General features: G+C 34.1%; 2 protein-coding genes across 2 annotated transcripts; one reads left to right on the top strand and one right to left on the bottom strand.

Moving 5' to 3' along the window:
• Positions 1-1130: 1130 nt before the first annotated feature.
• TRIADDRAFT_30669 (uncharacterized protein) lies at positions 1131-6550 on the bottom strand (the record flags this gene model as incomplete). The annotated part of the gene is made up of 4 exons (XM_002116147.1): positions 1131-1404; positions 1871-1997; positions 2097-2434; positions 6402-6550. 4 exons carry the CDS (start codon positions 6548-6550, stop codon positions 1131-1133), a joined length of 888 nt encoding a protein of 295 aa, XP_002116183.1.
• Positions 6551-15157: 8607 nt separating this feature from the next.
• TRIADDRAFT_30483 (uncharacterized protein) lies at positions 15158-19312 on the top strand (the record flags this gene model as incomplete). The annotated part of the gene is made up of 10 exons (XM_002116240.1): positions 15158-16141; positions 17054-17146; positions 17243-17417; positions 17597-17831; positions 18065-18137; positions 18261-18350; positions 18516-18576; positions 18724-18803; positions 18880-19026; positions 19184-19312. 10 exons carry the CDS (start codon positions 15158-15160, stop codon positions 19310-19312), a joined length of 2067 nt encoding a protein of 688 aa, XP_002116276.1.
• Positions 19313-19873: the final 561 nt, after the last annotated feature.

The following is a 19873-nucleotide window of genomic DNA, read 5'->3' as shown; positions in this document are numbered from 1 at the left end:
CCATCGATCTCCTATCATGTTGTGGTCAATCCCCAAATCTGGACAAATCTAGGATTATCTAATCAATCCTGTATAGGAATAGTAAACTACAGCAACGGACTAACTTCACTAACTGTAGATAACTTGTAAGTGACTTGAGAAGAAAAATATATATTTTATTACATTCTACTACGCGATCATTCATGAAAACACGACAGCACTGTCTAGGATAGTTTGGAAACAAATTTGACCTTAGTGAAAAACACGATAAATAGTTAAATACTTTCAACTAAATTGTACAAGTGAAATCGTCAGAGAACCTGAATTCGAAAACGAACTCTATAATATCAACTACGATCATATGATGCTAATTTTAAATCTAGTGAAGTGCACAGAAATTGAACGATATACTAACCCTTACTCCGAATGAGTTGAACAAAACTTTATATAGAGTACGTTATTACAGTTAAATTTACATCTTAACTATCTTTGTTTATGAAAAACCCTTTCCTTTTCTTAATTAGTCAGCATTACTATCACTCATTTAATATTTCTTATTTATTTAGAAATTTTCGATGCTTTAGTCATTTTTACGCCACTAGTTTACCGCGAACTTGTCCCTTTATTTGCGGATATTTTAGCTTCTTTATTCGAGGTAGATGTTTTTGTCGATGATGATTTTGTAGTGGCATCCTGACCTATTTTTGGCGCTAGAGATTGTGCATCAGTATCGTGGGCTGATGGTACTTTCGTTGTAGATTTATCTGAAGTAGATGGCTCGTTTACGTTTGATTTAATTAATTTGGATGGACTTGATATTTTCTCTTTCTTGGTTGATTGAACACCACTTCGTGAGATAGTTTCATTCATTTTTTGTTGTATAGCAGCATAACCAAAACTATCTTGTACAGTACCACTATTTAAGGAAGACAGAGCAGGTAAAGGTATGTTACTAGATGACGCCGATGGATGACTTTGGAACATGGTCTCCTCCATCTTTCGCTGAATATTAGCATAGCTCAAGGCAGCCATATCTAATTCAATGCTTTCGGTAGAATCTTGCGTAACTTGGTGCGACCAAGATCGTTCTGGCTCATCTCTGAGCTGTCGATACGACAAAATTAAAACCAAAATACAAAGATTTATGTTATTTAGAACACTATAAGAAGTAAGTATCTAACATAAAGTAGATTAAAATCATACTTCAATAACACAACTGGTGACTGCATACTTACTTCAGAAGGTAATTTATTAACGCTAGCCGTATAAATTTCCCACCAACGTTGCACATAATTCGTAAGAAATGGTTGCTGTCCTTCTTGAAATTTTTCATTTAAGTCTAAGTGGCCAGTATCTTTGTTGTAGAGGTGATGCCAAGGCTTAAGGGCTCCAATAAAATGCACCACTTTTATATCCTTGGAGAACCTAGCAATAAATCCATGCATATCTTTGTTATCGACTATTTGTGTACATTGATAAGTAGAAAAGAAAAAGGCTTTAGATTGATCTTTTATTGTAAATTTACACTTAGTATCTAAGATCAAATAAAAAAAACACGACTCCAGTATGATTTATCTGTTCAGCGGTGCAAGGAAGCATTAAATTGCTAAAGATACTGGTAAGACCTAATAAATCGCATAACGGTTTTCTTAAGTATAGCTGAATTATAATTACTAGATGATCCAATTCATAATTACGTCTCACAGTTACGAACTGCTTTTCCTACAATATCATGATTTAAAGAATTTAATATTCAATTTTATAGATCATGTGAATTGATAAGTTAAACTATTACGTGTAGTCTACACTACTGTGCTACCAAAAAGAACTCAAAAGTCTATTATTATGTATCGAGGAATAACATCTACTCTTATACGAAGGCCATATCTACCTGTTCAAAGCCGGTGCATACCAATATGCTGAGGTAGCTGTCATATTATAAGTAAAGGGTAAATGGGTGTTAATATCGCTTGTGGCCCAAGTATTGAAGAATTCGTTCAATAATCCTTGATCGCCACCTATCCAAGTACAAGCAAAAATTAATAATGCTCGCGAAGAAGATATACAAAACAAACGTTATGTTGTCTACTTTTATAGAAACTGTACATATATATTACCATCAAAGCTGCCAAATTGTAAAGCAAATGCTACTATTGTTTGATATGTTTGCATGGAAGGCTTATATACAAAAACACCAGAATTAAAGCAGTCAGGCCAGCCGACATCAGGCGCAGCAGATAATTCAGGGCGGGTAAATAAATCATCAATATTTCCAATAACCAAGGTATCGGCATCCAGGAATACAGCTTTGCTAAATTCAGTCAATCTCCAGCAATGCAATTTAGTTAGTGTAATACCTAAATCGGGCCTACCCAAAAGGCGTAAATGCTTCTCGTCACCACTATCGAATGGATCAACCAGCTTGACAATATCAAAGACATGGCGTAAACGATACCTAACAGTAATTAACAATATAGCAATTAATCTCAGTAGCTGCTTAGTTTGGGTGCACCATTACGGTTGTTAGAATTGTTGTTATAGTAAAAATACACCGGTGATTATTGCATCAAGATATTTTCAATGAGCTCCAACTTTCAACTACAGTCATGATTTGTAAGGTTCTATTTTTAATTGTTGTGTCTGTCTAGACAGTTCAACAATTTGGATTTTTTTCTATCATTAATTATAACATGATCCAAAAATCATCCATTTTTAAAGAAATATCGATAAATTCAATATCCCCATGTTTGTTAGTAACGATAGCTTTCTTTTATTACATCAATCGCAATAAGGAGACTACGATTCTTGCAGATTATATCCAATATTGTATGAAAATTTCAGTAAAATCTGATTATTACATGTTGGTAACTGCGCAGTCATTTGTGATTTTAAACTGTTGTTATGGGATCCATAATTCGGTGATTTCTAAATCATATTCCATGAAAATATGGATGTATTTGATATCCACATGACGGTAGATAATTTACAGTTCGGATTTTATAGTACCTCTCATGAAATGCTTTTGGGGTTCTATCCAATAGTTAACGTTTATATATCTATAGACGATTACTCTTTCGATCTTTTATTCGAATGAATTATTTTAATGGGATTTACAACTCATTGACTGATGAATAGCTTCTATCCAATATCAAATAAAATTTTGGAATTATCGATGCCTAAAACTGTGTAGACGGTCAAAGATTAGAGTATTTTATCCTCATTACGAAGATGAGATTGTTGATTCTTGGTTTTTTATCCACTATCCGATAAAATTTTTATTTACTATTTCGACTAGCAGTCTACATGTTTGTAGACACAATTTCGATTTATATTAGCAGTTACAGTTAATAAAGATTATTTACTTTCTCTCTTCTAGCCTATATGGCTAATCGTTAAGGGTAAGAGTATCATTCGTAATCTAATAGCTGCCCTAACAACCCTAGAATTTTCCGTAACCCTTTTATCCTTTATTCTAGATTATAGCTTAATTCTCATTTGATCCAACCTCCATATATACTGTACATGTCGCTATTTTGAATCTATAATGTCCATTATAATTGATATAAGATTAAAACATTTTTAACTTTAAGTTTGGTGGGTAGGTCAAAAAGTGGAGTCTTAATTTTCCCCACGGTTCAAAAGACTCTAAACCAGTTATTTAAAATTGACAAGAAACAGCATAATAAGTCATCCACTTTGCTAGATAGGATTAAAGGGAAGGGTAAGAAACACAATCGATCTTATGGCCATTACATTGCACAATATAATCTCACTATTGTCAGTCTTATCATGCAATTAAATATTAAGTAGGTCAATTTTGTGGACTTTCTATCTACAATTTTAATAGGAACAACCGTAGTCAAGCATAGCGTAAATAATTAAATGAAAAAGGAGAACATTTAGTATGGTAATAGTTAAGTTAAAAGATGGATGAGCTTACGTATTGCAAAAGGGTAGTAGATGACTGAAAACTAAAAAAGGCAGAGAAAATGACATTACTTATGGAGATGAAGTCAAGGAATTATTAATGGATATTCTAACGAGGATTATTAATGACAACATTTGTATGGCATAGAAGTAGAAAAAGCAAAGGACATTGGATCTCCTTCATGTGTCGATAAAATGAAAAATTAAAATTGATGAATAACCTAGAATTTCCATTTCCCTTTACCACTGTCTCGTTCAAGACGATTTCTCCATTCTCTTTGAAGTATCATATTAACGAGAAGCTAAGCTATCGAATTGATCTTTCTGAACTTTCTTAAGTGATCGGTTAAAACCAGATCCTTTACGAAGTTTACTACAGTATTGAATCAACTAAGACGCAGTTACCACAATCAAGGTTAGAAAGTCAGATTTTGCAAAGTATAAAAATGTAGATCGTTAAATTGAATTTATCAACATGTAGAATTATTCATTAACTGATTGTACAGTAATCGAACGGACCTGTACGACAAGTAGAGTATGAACTTTTGGCCACATTAATCATAATTTCATCATTTTCTTGCTCGATATACAGTACATGGAAAATCTAACGCTAAAATATTGCTTTCGATTCCCTACGATGATAACGTTAAGATTACTATCACAACATAGCGTGAAATGGGAATATTTTTCATTCGTACTTAATTCAAATAAACACTGCATTCACTCTAGGCCGAGTTATTAACTTGGGTCCTTTACTAATAAACGTATTTATTACACAATCATGCTTTAGGATTTTAATCATAAAGTGGATGTAATGCTAAGCAACTTTGTCCATACTCTACTAATCCATTAAACTTGCCATAATATTCATAACACATTCGGGAGATGGTGTTCAATTGCTTCAGAAAGACTTTTTATTATTCTTTCTAGCATCTTAAGCTAGTCTATTCCATCGTTAAAGCAACTCAAATCACCCTTGGAGAAATTGTGATACAAATCGATCATTATCTTGGCAGAATGGTCTGATTGGAAAATTAATATTCGGAGATAGGTTAGAATATTAAGTAAATAATAAAGTGAAGTTTAAAACTCGATTATAACACTTTGACTACTCTAAACAATGTAAAAATTGGCTTTGAATTTGCCATCGAATCTATAAATAATAAAAGGATAACATTATACACATCGTTGCTAACTTCTTCAATAAAATAGAGTATTATCCTCATCCTACTTGGTGCAAGTTGAACATGTACCACGGATAAATTGAATCGCATGTTGTTGCAAGTTGTTAATCTAACACCTTGAAATTTAGATTGCCCATGTTGCGGCCATTTCGTGTTAATTGATTATCATGTACTCTAACCAAGTTTATGAACTCGATTTGGAGATGATGCTAAAAAATTAGATTGTGACGGCTATAACTTGCAATCTACAGTATAATGGAATAGTTCACCATTCAATTCAAAATGAAAATCAATTTTTAAAGGGTAAAGAAATGAGGAAGATAAAAAAATGTCTTCAAAAATGAATACCATGATTATTGAAACCTCAAGGCTATCAAGATGAAGAAAAATGTTGATCAACGTAGTGAAATGATTCATGGTCTTTACAGAATCCAGATAGAAATTGATGTCATAAAAAATTAAATTGACCCTTGGTGAAAACTTTGGATCAAGTCCATTTCACTTGACTTGATCCCAAACTTTTAATCGGTTAGGTAGGAAAGGAAAGAGCAAGAGGTATCTCGATTGCTGCTAAGAAATAGATTTGTCATGTACTTTTACGCACAGAGATGATCATTTAATCATGATAGCTAAAACGATAAATGGATCCTTGTAGTCATGTTAAGCAATACCATAATATGAGGAGGACCTTGGATTAGAGCGATCGATTGATGCTCTATATAGTAATCTACATTGAATTATACGTTACGAATATGGGAAGACCATTTCCCACAACGCTGGAATCGATGGATAACCTTGATGCTATACAGATGGAAATTTTCAACGAGTGAAAACTATTTTAACACACTCCGATTGCAAATAAATCCTTTTGCATTTCAGCGCCATGAACGATTGGCAAGAGGTTTGTAGTTCTATTCTACTGTGTAGACGAGTAGTAAAATTTGAAAGCTAGTTCTTTCCTTCTCAATAACTAAAAGGAACTGGTTACGACATTGAGGAAGGAACTATTCTCTCCTTCTATACCAGCATTATCGGTCGATAGATGGAGGAATTATTAACAGCAAGTATAGATGAAGACCCATTTCATGATCTGCTTTATTCTATTCTATCATTGTAGTACTATGCATAGTAAAAGTAGTGGCACAAAAAGAAACTGATGGAATTAGTAATAGGCCGTGATGAGGATTAAAAACCAAAGTTATCCTCCTCCATCATTTCGGTCAAAAGATACGTACAGTACGAGCTTCGCTACCAATGGAGCTTGTAATAAAGCAAACATGAATAAATATCAATGCAAAATCAAAGACTTACCGGTAATGATGGGTAACTTCATCGGTGATTAAAACCACTAATTCGCGAGTTGTTTTAACATTGCGAAGAGAATTTCCCAAGACAAATGCACCTACAGCATAGCTGTCATTGGTAGCAAGGGTTACAAATGCTTCTCTTTTTTCCGACATTCTTGTCAGCCACCTAGAATGAAATGGATAGCGATGAGAGCAATCTACATTATCTACTACAGTCTTCTTGCAAATAAATAATTAACAAGTTGGATATTGTTTGTCCATTGGATTAATAACAACTCCAAAGTGGAGAATTAAAGGGAGCAGAGTTAAAAATAAATTCCATTAACAACTAGTCCACGTGTTAATTTGGCTTTCATTTTCATTATGGCGCCATCACAGGCAAATGAGGCAATGCTTGATCCATGATGGTATCGAATCGAATTATTAACAAGGTTCTCATGTTGTGCTAAACATTCATGAAAGGGTACCAGGTAAGGCAAATCAATTGATCATAGATTCCTTCTGGTAGTCAGAGCTGTCATTAGACTTATATCATGTCTACGCGATTAGGATATCGGATACAAGCTTAACAGTCATGCTATCCAAATGAATAGGCATTAGTTACATTAACGCCTTGAATTAGGCCATTTGACACGTTTCCTATCCATTCTAGCCTATTATCCCCACAACTCATTTGCCCAATCAGTAGGAATCATGTCCATATTCTTTATCGTCATCAACTGCAAATTAGGATAGAGGGATCCATGTACTATGTCATGAAATATCAAGCAGTCGATCATTGATCCTAGAGATTGATTTTGCATCTTCAATTCATCTACAGACTGCTTGTGTTGCGATTGCATGGAAGGTATTATTGTAGAGTATAAAAATAATAATAATTATGGACTCTTGACTGAATGTATATACTACTCAACAACCAACTAGGGTAGGGATTATTGTGTGTCCTGAAATAGGAGGTAATCATCAATTATTGGCCTTAGAGATTGATTTTCAAATCCATCTATAGGCTGCTTATGTTGTGATTGTATGAAAGGTAAGACTACGTCTAGAGTATGAAAAATAATAATTGTAGACTCTTTACCATATGTAGATACTCCACTGCAAACTAGGGTAGTGTCCTGAAAATAGGATGTAGTCATCAATCAATAGACTGCTTGTGTGCAAGGTATTACTGTGGAATATTTTTAAAACTCCTTACTGCATGTAAACACGAATATCATGTAGAAATAATGCATGAACGATCGATTAGTGGCTGATAGGAAAATACCTACCTAGTCTGAAAACTTTCACATGAGCTATGATGGCTATCTTCATACTGTGGTTTCAAGGATACTAGTAGTAGGATGGCAATATTGAATCCGATGATGTATTCTGCAGCAGTTATTCTGGCTCAAATGTCATTACAATGTTCAATCTTAATGCTGAAAGCAAATCATGATCTGCATGACAATTTCCAACGTCTACACAAGGCATCTACTCACTACCTCTAGCAATATAGGATCTTCTTGGTATCTACACTAGTCTAATGGATGTATCCTACAATGCTGTTTTTGTCCACGACTATTATGGGTAGATCATGGCAGTTTTGAATCTTTCAAGGTATAACATAGTCAACTTATGATGGTGCCTCAAATAGCTCGACATCAACCATGATGTCTGCAAGGCCATCTTGCAAGTAAGAGAAATTGCATAATCGTAATAAAATAGGAGTACTGTAATTTGATGTCCTATGCAATTAGACCGTCTATCTACTAGTTGCTAGTTTGGTACAAGGCAAAATGACTCTGCTGACACGAGTCTAGAATGGAATCTATCGTGTTGATTGGATGATCTATCTACTAGTTGCTAGTTGGATACAAGGCAAAATGACAAACTGACTCTGCTAATAGAATCGATCGGTTTGGATGATCTATCTACCAGTTGGTAGTTTGGTACAAGGCAAAATGACTCTGCTCATACGAGTCTAGAATGGAATCTATCTCGTGTTGATTGGATGATCTATCTACCAGTTGGTAGTTTGGTACAAGGCAAAATGACAAAGCTGATACGAGTCTAGAATGGAATCTATCTCGTGTTGATTGGATGATCTATCTACCAGTTGGTAGTTGGGTACAAGGCAAAATGACTCTGCTAACACGAGCATAGAATGGAATCTATCGTGTTGATTGGATGATCCAGCTGCAGATCCTTACTATGGCGCAAGGCAAAATGTTTCTCTACTGGACGAATAGAATCGATCTGGTTGGATGATGTATCGACAGTTGTTCAGTGTACTTTTGGTCAAGGCCAAAATGACTCTACGAGTAGAATGGATCCTGTGGGCTGATGGTGGATCTATCTACAGATCGCTACTTTGCCATAAGTGCAACATTGAATCTTCAAGTGCTTTCTACGGTATAGTACACTATCTTGCTGAATCTGGAGCGATGATGATGCAATAGCGATTACTGCACATACTACGATACTTGGCTTGGAAATGAAGCTCTTCAAGCCTTGCTAAGACCTTGCCTATGGATGATGAATTTTCAACTTGATGATGCTACTCTATCGTGATGGTCAACAAGTAAGTACAATCATCTAGTCTGTCTTCATGCAACGATGCACTTGGAAATGAAATCAACAAGGCTACGACAATTACAGGAATGCATGCAATGCCACTGCTGATTGATGAAAGCTGATGATCAACGTTTCTCGTGACCTTGATCAAGAAGAAATGAAGGAAAGGAATCGCTTTCTACTAGTCTATCTTCATGCAACGATGCACTTGGAAATGAAATCAACTAGGCTACGACAATTACAGGAATGCATGCAATGCCACTGCTGATTGATGAAAGCTGATGATCAACGTTTCTCGTGACCTTGATCAAGAAGAAATGAAGGAAAGGAATCGCTTTCTACTAGTCTGTCTTCATGCAACGATGCACTTGGAAATGAAATCAACTAGGCTACGACAATTACAGGAATGCATGCAATGCCACTGCTGATTCATTAAAGCTGATGATCAAGAAGAAATGAAGGAAAGGAATCGCTTTCTACTTGATCCACTGATTTATCATGGCGGCTTACCTACTTGTAGTAGAAGAGCACGATAGTGATGTACCACAGACGTACGAGTAGCGTCAATCGCTTCCTGCCGATCGTGGTGTTAGGTAGCAACGAAGCCAAGAAGGCACGGCACGATTTGCTGTCGTTGTCGTTGGTGTCAGCCTCAGTTGGCTTCAGCCCCCCCCCCCCCAATGTTGGACCCTACGTTGGTCGATTTCGTGTATAGGAGTGAAGCGTACGCCCCACGTTCGCACTGGTTCACCACCAAAATGGCGTCATACCGATCCGGTCCGGTACCGAGGAAACGTCCTATAGGACCGTCTCTCGAGTGTCCCATTGGAAACTTCTAGCATGTGCTAGTCAGTGTTGCATACTAGACCACTGCTCAGTACTGTACGATACAAAGCGATGAAGTTTCATTTTTCCAACTCATTTCCTATCGTCAACGAGCCGGCGCGTGACAGTAGCATGCTGTCACACTCCATCCGGTCAGGTCAAGCAAGGTCATACCAGCATAGTGACAGTACTAAGACGTTAACGAAGCAGAAATGGCTTGAATGAATTAATGTCGTAGTTTTACAGCCATAGGAGAATACAATTTTACCTCTATGATGGCCACTCTCACAGCCAAATTTCCAAGTTTTATGCCATTTTTCAAAGACTATAGACGTGAACTGGCATAAAACTGGAAAAATAAACTGTCAAAGTGATCTATTATCAATTAATCATCATTGAGGATAATACGACCCGCTGTCAACTCGGTCATAGACTATCATACTACAGCAATCAACTTTTTTGGGAGTAGTCCATGATTGAGGTAGAGATTTCTTCCTCAGGTGGACGTTCATAACTCAAGCAAAATCAACAGGATCAATTCATACGCTAGATAAACTATATTCTAACGCCTCCATCAGTAAGATTGGGTAGGCCGGCTGCCAGTAAGGCAAATCTGGCTTTTCTTCTCCTGGTCTGTGCCTCACTATGCCTCTGTACAGAGTCTATTCCATTATAGTTGGGTAAAAGCCTTTGAAAAAATAATGCTCCACCCTCATGACTGCTGTAGCTTTCGAATCGATACGATTTTATGCGTATACCAAGTATGCAACCGTTGGAATTATGTTATTGTGCATAGTAATGACAGTATCCTTCTTTTTATTCAAGGTATATTGACTTGAGTAAAAGAAATTGTAGAGTGAATGAAACTAGCTCACATATTATCATCATGATTGAATCGATTTCATGGAGAGGTAGAGACAAGATCAATCCAGTTTAAAATACCCGTAGCCACCACAAGTCCTTCTGACTTGCATTCAACTGCATAACAGATGCTACAATCGTGAAAAGTAGAAAAATATCCAACTAGAATCACTTTTAAAACATCAATATCGACCTACTAAAAAAATGAAATTCTTCAACCTCATACTTGGCAAGGATGTCAATTTGAAATACTGGTTAAACCGAAAGATAAACAAATTAATGCAATACTGTATCAATAAATAAAGTGCTAGAAATAACTAAAGTAAATGAATATTGTGTCTATGTATTTATTAACAAGGGTGTTTAGTTAGGCCAACTATGGACTATACTCCATACGATTTACTGTACACCCGTATAAAGTAAAGTAAAATAAATGGACTGCCCAAGCGAAATTGGTTAGTACATTAATTAAATTAAATTAACGATGCCAACACCTAAAATAGAGCGCTTTTTAGGACATCAACCAAATCCCCTGATTCAACGCCAATATTCTTCCCTATTAAGCCAATAATGAAATAGTCATGGTAAATCAAATATATTGTTGTAAAATGCAATCGAATTTCTTCCCTAAAATACATTCAAACCCTAGGAATACTAAAATCGATTTTAGGGTACGGCAATATTAGTAACTTTAGGCCTGTCATTACCCATCAAACCATCACAGAGCTATATCTGACTCAGCTAGAAAACGCAATTTAGTAGCAACGACCAGCTAATATTACAATCAGCTAGTACACTGTATTATTAGGGAAGATTCTTCCAGAATAAAGTGCTTCATAAAATACTACACCAACACAGAAGTAATGGGCACAATTACAAAATCTTGCAGTCAAGAGATACGTTCAATTTCAATAATTATAAATCAATTGAAGAAAAATTCATTGATTTAACAAGCTGTGGTACATGCTATCAGAATTGTGATATCACAAAACAACTGTAATAAAGAAAGAAAATTTCGGTCATTAGTTTATAATAGCATGTCGAACGACTAATCATACTATACTGTATATATACAGTACAATCATTTTCAACATAAGAAGAACAACTTCATGTATGAAATGTAAATGGTGCAGCACGCGACAAAGTGATTAAGACTAGAAAAGAATTCTTAATCTCGCGCTGTTGCCGCTATAAAAGTATAGAAAGTAGCGACATGCTGTAGAAGGTATTCGCTAGTTTTATTCATGAAAGCTAGTAGTAGAAGCCTGTGCTCGCGCTACTTTCCCATACATGTTTACTTTACTGAGTGGAATATTTCATGCACATATTTAGGCCAAACAATTACTAATTTTCGTTGTTCATGTTGCTTAACCACAGTATTATCCATCCCGTACTGTAGTCTTATTCTTTCCTAACGGATTAGCATTCTAATCCTACTGATCTACTACCTATCATAATTATCCCTATCGGACTGCGCTTGATATTATTAATCATCCATTGATTTGCAATAAATGATCCATGATACGATAATCTAGTTAAATTGGCGTACTTAGCTAATTAATCAACGCAACAATCTCATCCTTCTTGATACTGGCCAATTCTCTTAGTCAATGTCGGAAGGGTAAGTACCACTTCATAAAATACCGATGCACAGTTGGATCTACAACCTATTGCCTCATATCATCCTCGGCTTATTTTCTTTTAAAAATAGTTCTAACCATATGTACTACCATATGTTCCAACTTATGACGTCTACTTTACCAATTTCATATGTCATACATCATTTCTGTAACATTCTTTCCTTTAAATAATTATTTTATTCGACCATTCTGTCTTCAAGTCATTCTACAGAGAAAAGGTAGAATTTTTGAGTCATTTTAATGGTAGCTATTCGATATTTTCTTCTAGTAATGTAAACTCATTTGAAATTTAATAATTTTCCCTCTTAATTTTATACACTTTTATCATTATTTCTTATGCATTGAAAATAACTTTTATCCGTCTTTTCTTTTATTATTTCAATATCGACAATTTTATTTCAACAAATATTCCCCTCATATTGTATTAAGAAAATGGCATTCTTAGGCAATTTCGCTTAGATTTATAGTACTAGCGTTCAATTTTATCATGGTACTAGTTTATTATTCATTCACCAACAAAAGGATAATTCATTTTTATCCATATAATCTAGAAATTATAGTGAGAACGTTGTAAAACTCATCTTAACTTTCACTTTGTATATAACGTTCCTTAATTGTGAATTGAAATTAAATAACGATTGATCATAACATGATATACTGTGGATGTTTCAAATTAGAGGTAAAAACAAAATATTACATCCCACTTTTTTAAGCTTTCCCATTTCCGCTACCAGTTATTGCACTACTAACTCATGTTGCAAAAGAAGATGATAGATTGTAATACATGTATGATCGGCGCTGCTGTTGAAGAAAGTAATACAAAATCATACCTTCCTTTAAAGCCTTTCTTTACCTTTACGCGAACCAATTTCTATCATTATTAATTAATATATATGTAAATCATACCGAGCCAATATTGTGCTATTAATTAGTGTTAAAGTTACAGCTTTAAAAGCTACTTGAAATTCAATAAACTAGCGTCAATGTAGAATTACTAATTTCTCTTATTCACGAATAACTACCTTACTTTTTATTGACACATGAAACAATTTTAAGTTCATTTCACCTTTACATAATTTATGCTGTCATAATTTAATTTTGATACAGCTATAGCACACAACATTTATTTTACATTTACTAAACAATTTTAAATTGGAACCATCGCTAGGCCTATTTCTAAGGCTCTGGTTGTTTAATTAAGATGCCGTTTCACATCCATTTACTAAATGAGTCTGAATTCAAAGCCGTCTCTTCCTTTCTTTATTTCTATAGTTCTAAGTTTAATTTTGATGCAGTTGCAACACATCAATTCTTCTTCATTTGCTAAACTATTTTCAATTCTAATCGCTGACTTTTCATATTTCTATAGTGCAATGTTTAATTTCTAATATGGTTGTACGATATCATATCTTGCTTCATTTACTAATCAATTTAAGTTTGAGTCGGTATTTTGCTTTTTGCTCACACAAACACAACCATATCCAGTCTTGATATGGCTATTGTATACCTAGTAAAAGCATTTCTATTTATTAGAAACGTGATTTGTTTCAAGTATCCTCCCTTAATTCGAAATCTTTGATCAGTTTTAAGCTAATAGAAAGTATCATTAATCATCTCATACCGATCAAAAGGCAGTGGAGATATCAAAAAGGCATCTCTAATGTTGTAACCCTTTCGTACATCTAACAAGATGCAAAAGTTAATCGACAACGACTATAGTCAGCAGTGCGTTACAACGTAGATAGTATTTAGCAGATGTTACTATTAAGCATAAGGTAAATCCATGACGTGAAACATTTATATTTTCTACCTTGACATCATTAATAGTGATTTTGTACTAAGAATTGACTAACAGTGACCAACATGGAAGTAAGAATCAATAATTGATGATCTCCATCCATAGTATAGATTCAATCCCATTTTATCGTCGCAAACCCACTATATCTATTAGATGTTCAACTTTACGTATTCCGAAAATATAAAATACGCTAACTGCAAGCGGAAGTTCGTCTTTTATTCTTAGTATCGTTAAGATTGAAATGATAGTCTAAAAGAAAGGATATACGAGTTCAATCTCGCAACGACTTGTTTGTAATTTTTTAGATGGTTGCAATGATCAACTTGGTTAGTTCTATGATATTAGAACCCAGTTAAATATTCCTCACCCATCAGCGACTTGCCAATCTGAGGAAATATTAATCATTTAATAACATAGGAGAAGCGAGCATTTTTTGGCTGTTATTACTCTTTTAAAAAATGTTCTACTCTCGATTCTGCCATTGTGAAGAGAAAATAGTGATATTTGTCAAATTTGATCAACTTCAATATCGCTGAAATAACTATCATAATCAGAAATAGTCATAAGAGTATCAACTTTGTCTAGGCTAGCTTGGACATTACTGCACCGTCTATTCTTGTGAAAAAGTTTCATAAAACGACGAGCAGCACTACTTTAGTTTGCATACTAAGCTTGCTGAAACATAAGCTATTCAAATCACCACTTTTACAAACCTACGTTTATGAAAAGTTTTATAAAAGTGTTATAAAATGATGATAAACTAAGCTGCCTTGATAGTCTTTTTAAGCTTATACAGCCATACGAAAGACATTGCTATCCTGCGAAAACATACTCTATATGTCTACACGAAGATGTAGCTGTTGCATACTTTGATAATTAATATAAATGCCGTAGGATATAGATTACAGGCAATAAATCACATCAATTGATCTTGAAAGATATCCTTGATTAATTGAATTTCTTTCAACTAGGCAACTGGTGACTATTCTAGTCAGAAAATTAATAATCAATCCATACCGGCGTTGCTGCGTTCGACAATTTCTTAACATGTTGAAAACTAGACGATCATCCTGGCTGTTGATGGCATTCCTCTTTTTAGCGCTATATTCGCAATTAGGAATCAGTTTTAATCAGCCTTCTAACAAGAATAAGCCCAATGCGCATAAATCAAACCGAAATAATCAATCTATATCCAAAGCGAATGATACGCGCTATTTTAAGCGTTGGAATGCTCGAACATGTGTCGCTGTTGAATCTCTACTACAAACTAATCGTAAAGTAATTAATCAATTAGGTGAAGCGATCCATAAAGTAGAAGATAATCAAGGATTAGGTGAAAAAGAGAAACGGGTTCGTGCCAATACTTTCCGTATATTTGTACGCGAGTTACGTGAAAGTGAGCAAACATTTTACAGCTCATTAAATAGCTTACGACGAAGTTTGAGAGGTGGCTATCAAAGCATTGAAGGCTTTAAATTAGCATCTAAACGACGACTAGAATCATTACGTAAAGCTGCATTAAGAGAAGAACAAGAGTATAATGCTATTCTACAAGCTGAACGTTATATGGACGCTGTTGAAAAAGTAGAGAAATACGAAAATCAAACTGATCCAACCGATAGTGACGATTCTGGTGCAATGGGGAAAATTATGGACGATGTCGTACAAGGTTTAATTGTTGCTGCTGATCGCTTAGAAGCAGAATTGCATGAAGATATTTTTGAACAGACTAAAAAATTAAAAGGTGCAAGAATACAAGCTGTCATTAAAGTCGATGCTGACGCCCTGGACAATTCCAAACATCAGAAAGGAAGCCAAGAAGATGGAGCTGAAGATCGCGGATTATCCATTTTGATTGATTCTAAAAGTAATCAATATGTCCTCAGTAAACCCAAAGATGCTACTATACCACATGAAGATCACCATCTTATACAAGATATTGTTTTTATCATTTTAATGGCTTTCCTTTGCGGATGGTTTTGTTCCCTATTAACCTTACCAGCCATGTTTGGTTTTATCTTATGCGGTATGATTCTTGGCCCATCAGGAGAAAATGCATTAAAGGTTAGTAACCGGCTGTTAGTTGTTAAAAATGATAATATGTACGCTGAAAGATTCTCTTTCAGACATAATTCTTACACTACTATTCAAACCTGTCCCAAATTTTTTTAGCAATCATCAAAATATTCAAATAGGATTCAGTTATCAAGATAATAAATATCCAATATTGAATTTGTATTTGCTATTTCATGGCGATATAAATGAAAAAGTTACCGCTATAAAGATTCAGTTTTTCATTCATCAAATATTATGTAACAAAACATCCATTGAATATTAAAGCGATCAGTTTCCTATCGTTATGATGTCAACTCACTAACTACCCCTATAAGATAGCATAAATTAAAGGATATAAATGTTCAATTTTTCTACCTTTTATTTTATGATAGTGTAAAATAAGAGTCATCCATGTCTGCTATCTTTCTATCCTTGAAGTACTGTATTAAATTACTCTACGCTATTCTAAATATGCATAAATGAAAAATTCATGCATATTTATACATGAATTTACCTTAATCAACTTGAAAAGCATTTGGCAATATCACAAACTACTTTTGCGACAAAATTCATGATAGAGATAATTTGCAATCAGCCGATAATCGATGCATTACCTTACTAACATGGACTAGTATCTTAATTTGAAAATTCGATGATACTCTACTCTCTATGAGGGATTACATTCCTTATCAGTTGTTTATTCGCTTATCCAGTATTTGATCAATTCTCATACTATACCTTTTTGGATATTGCAAAGCCGCAATCTATAGTATAGATATAAAATTTTATATCCCCATTTTATATCTCCTTTTAAAGAGGCACATCTCGGGTAACATGAATTTGCATTTGTAGAAATATATATTTTTTTTTCCGTATAATTTAATAATTGTAATCAATCATTTAAATTTCTGATTAAATTAGAATTTAGTTCAAATTGAAACCTTAGGAGAGTTTGGTGTCTTGTATATTTTATTTGTTGTTGGCATGGAATTTTCACCAGATCGTGTTAAAAGGGTATGTAGACCTTAATAGAAATCAACTATATACTTTGCTAAGATAAATATATGAGACGGAAGAATTCCTTACGTACGGCTTACCTTTCTCGAATAGATATGGAAGACTGCTGTCTTTGGCACAGCTGCAGAACTACTGGGCTTAGTTTCTGGTGGTCTCATCTTGGGCGCTATCTTCGGCATTAAACCCAATCAGACATTTTTTGTTGCAGCTTCGTTATCTATTTCCAGTACACCTCTTATTGTAAAATTTTTTCAAAATACACCTCCCAGTCCGTCTATTAAAAGTAGGTGAATTAATCCATTAGTATGATGAGACTAAAAAGTACTAATTAGCAAATAATTGACTCAAATATTTTATTCTCTTTGTGAGCATTTCCTATTAATTTTTGGATATTTGATACTAAATCAAAGCAATCCAACATTTTTGGCTTATTGATTTATTTCGTAGGTGGAAGATGCCCAGAAAAGGACTATGAGAGTCATTTATTAGGCGTTCTCGTCATGCAAGATGTTATGCTTGGCTTATTAATTGCAATCTTGCCTGCGCTAGCTGGAAAAACAGCAACAGCAGACGGTGGAGCCATGGGTACAGTTATGGTCTGCCTGAAATTAATTGGATCATTGGTTGGCCTTGTCCTATTGTGCTTTATATTAAGCAGATACGTTGTTGGCCATTTTTTTAGGTTTGAAACTAAAAATATCATTTCCAATTATTTTTATACGTCTTTTTAAGGTGTGGCAATCTATTCATAGATAGTATCATATGTATTATGTATTGCTCTATCATGTATGTAATACTTATAAAACTATAAAATTACTTCTCTTTCTGGACCAAAATGTATGCCCTGGATGAAATACTATACTATAGTAAGATCAAAGCTAACTGTAAATTATATTTGTCATCCTTACATTATAGACTAATTCAAAATCTGAATAGCAATGAAATGCTATGCATTGCAGCACTAGCATTGGCGTATAGCATGTTACTGGTAAGAGGAGAATCAAGTTATTAATGAGTGGCAATCAATTTTTAATTATTTTCCTGGTTTAATTACAAATTAACTGCATATTATGACTTATTCCTTTATGTGCGTGTATTGGACTATTATTAGATAACGGATGCTCTAAATGTCTCCATGGAGCTTGGCTGTTTCATGGCCGGTGTTATGATAAGTGCTCAAGGTCACCATATGGCTGAAAAGGTATAATTAACTTCTTTGTACATTGATAAATATTAGTAAACGTAGCCTGATAGCGCCAGGCAAATAGTTACAAATCATACTGGTTATAAAGCTGTAATAGTGATAATACGTATAGCATACCATTACAATAATACATCGAAATTAATCGATTGACTTTTCAAACAGATTACAGAGCTGATAGAACCATTACGTGATTTCTTTGCATGTATATTTTTTACATGTATGGGTAAGTTGTAAAATTACAGTTCTAATCAGGAATATTATCGTGAGGTTATAGCAATACTTACTTTTGCGTGTTTTGGAGATCATTACTCAATTTATTCTAGTAGGGCCAAGGCTAACTTAGAAAAATGTGCGTTTTTACCTATTTCAGGTCTTCATTTATTTCCAACATTTATTATGTACGAGTGGACAATTCTCCTGACTGTAACTTTTGCGGTTGTTTTTTCTAAGGTAATGAGAGAAACTGATTTTGAATTTACGATATCTATATTCAAGCTTAATATACCCTTATCGTTTATATTTCTAGTTCCTCATTGGAGTAACAGTCATGACGTGCTTGCTACCAAGAACATATAATATCCATTGGATTGTAGGAGCTGGATTAGCACAAATTAGTGAATTTGCTTTTGTTTTAGGTTGTAGAGGACAAGAGATGGGTCTTATTTCTCGCGAGGTAATCATCTTGATTTATGTTGTCATAATAATTTCAGTATCAGATATTGATTTATTACTTTACAGCACTTAGTTCTTACAATATATTTTTTAACGTAAGTTTAAAATGTATCTAACAAATTAATGGGATCTACTTCTCATCTTTAATAATCTTTTAGATGTACTTAATTATGCTGACTATCACCATGTTAAGTTTCTTAATTGCCCCATTTATCTGGAGGGTTGCTATATGGAAGTTTGGTCAAGATGTAATCTTAAAGCCTACTTCTACCGTGCCGGCTGTTTAACTTTATACTACATATTTCATACAATAACTTTTGTAAAGATACAGAAAATTGATCTAATATCGCAGCAAAAGTAATACGATTGCTTCATTTTTATTGTAGTTTATAATAATTCAATACTAAAAATTTATTTATTAGATTGTACAGCCTATTAAAATTGATTGAATTTCTCTTTCAATGATATACGGCATATGCCTTTCATAAATAGCCAATGTTGTAGATTTTATAATTCAATACTAGTCTCGGCTTTATATATTATAAAGTTATGCAAAGCTACGTAATTATTGAAATGATTGAATATAATAATTTATACTATACTTGCGTTTAGATAGCTTTAAAAAATCTTTATGGATACAACCGATTTATAACTTATAAATCTATATTCTCGGTCTTATAATACCGGGTAAATATTTTAAATTTCAATCTGTTGTTGAATAATTTTGTTATGTCTCTTGCTTTAAAATATAACATCAAAGAAATTACTTTTTATGCCCAGGTGTTACGTTTTATGCTATAGGAGATAATTACTGATATTTAACAAAACTACAAAAAGTACAAGATTGT

The sequence above is a fragment of the Trichoplax adhaerens genome, genomic scaffold, assembly GCF_000150275.1.
Source record: "Trichoplax adhaerens TRIADscaffold_14 genomic scaffold, whole genome shotgun sequence".
NCBI classification, from domain to species: domain Eukaryota; kingdom Metazoa; phylum Placozoa; class Uniplacotomia; order Trichoplacea; family Trichoplacidae; genus Trichoplax; species Trichoplax adhaerens.
The sequence above is the reverse complement of the archived record's forward strand: the minus strand, read 5'-3'. Positions and strand labels throughout refer to the sequence as shown.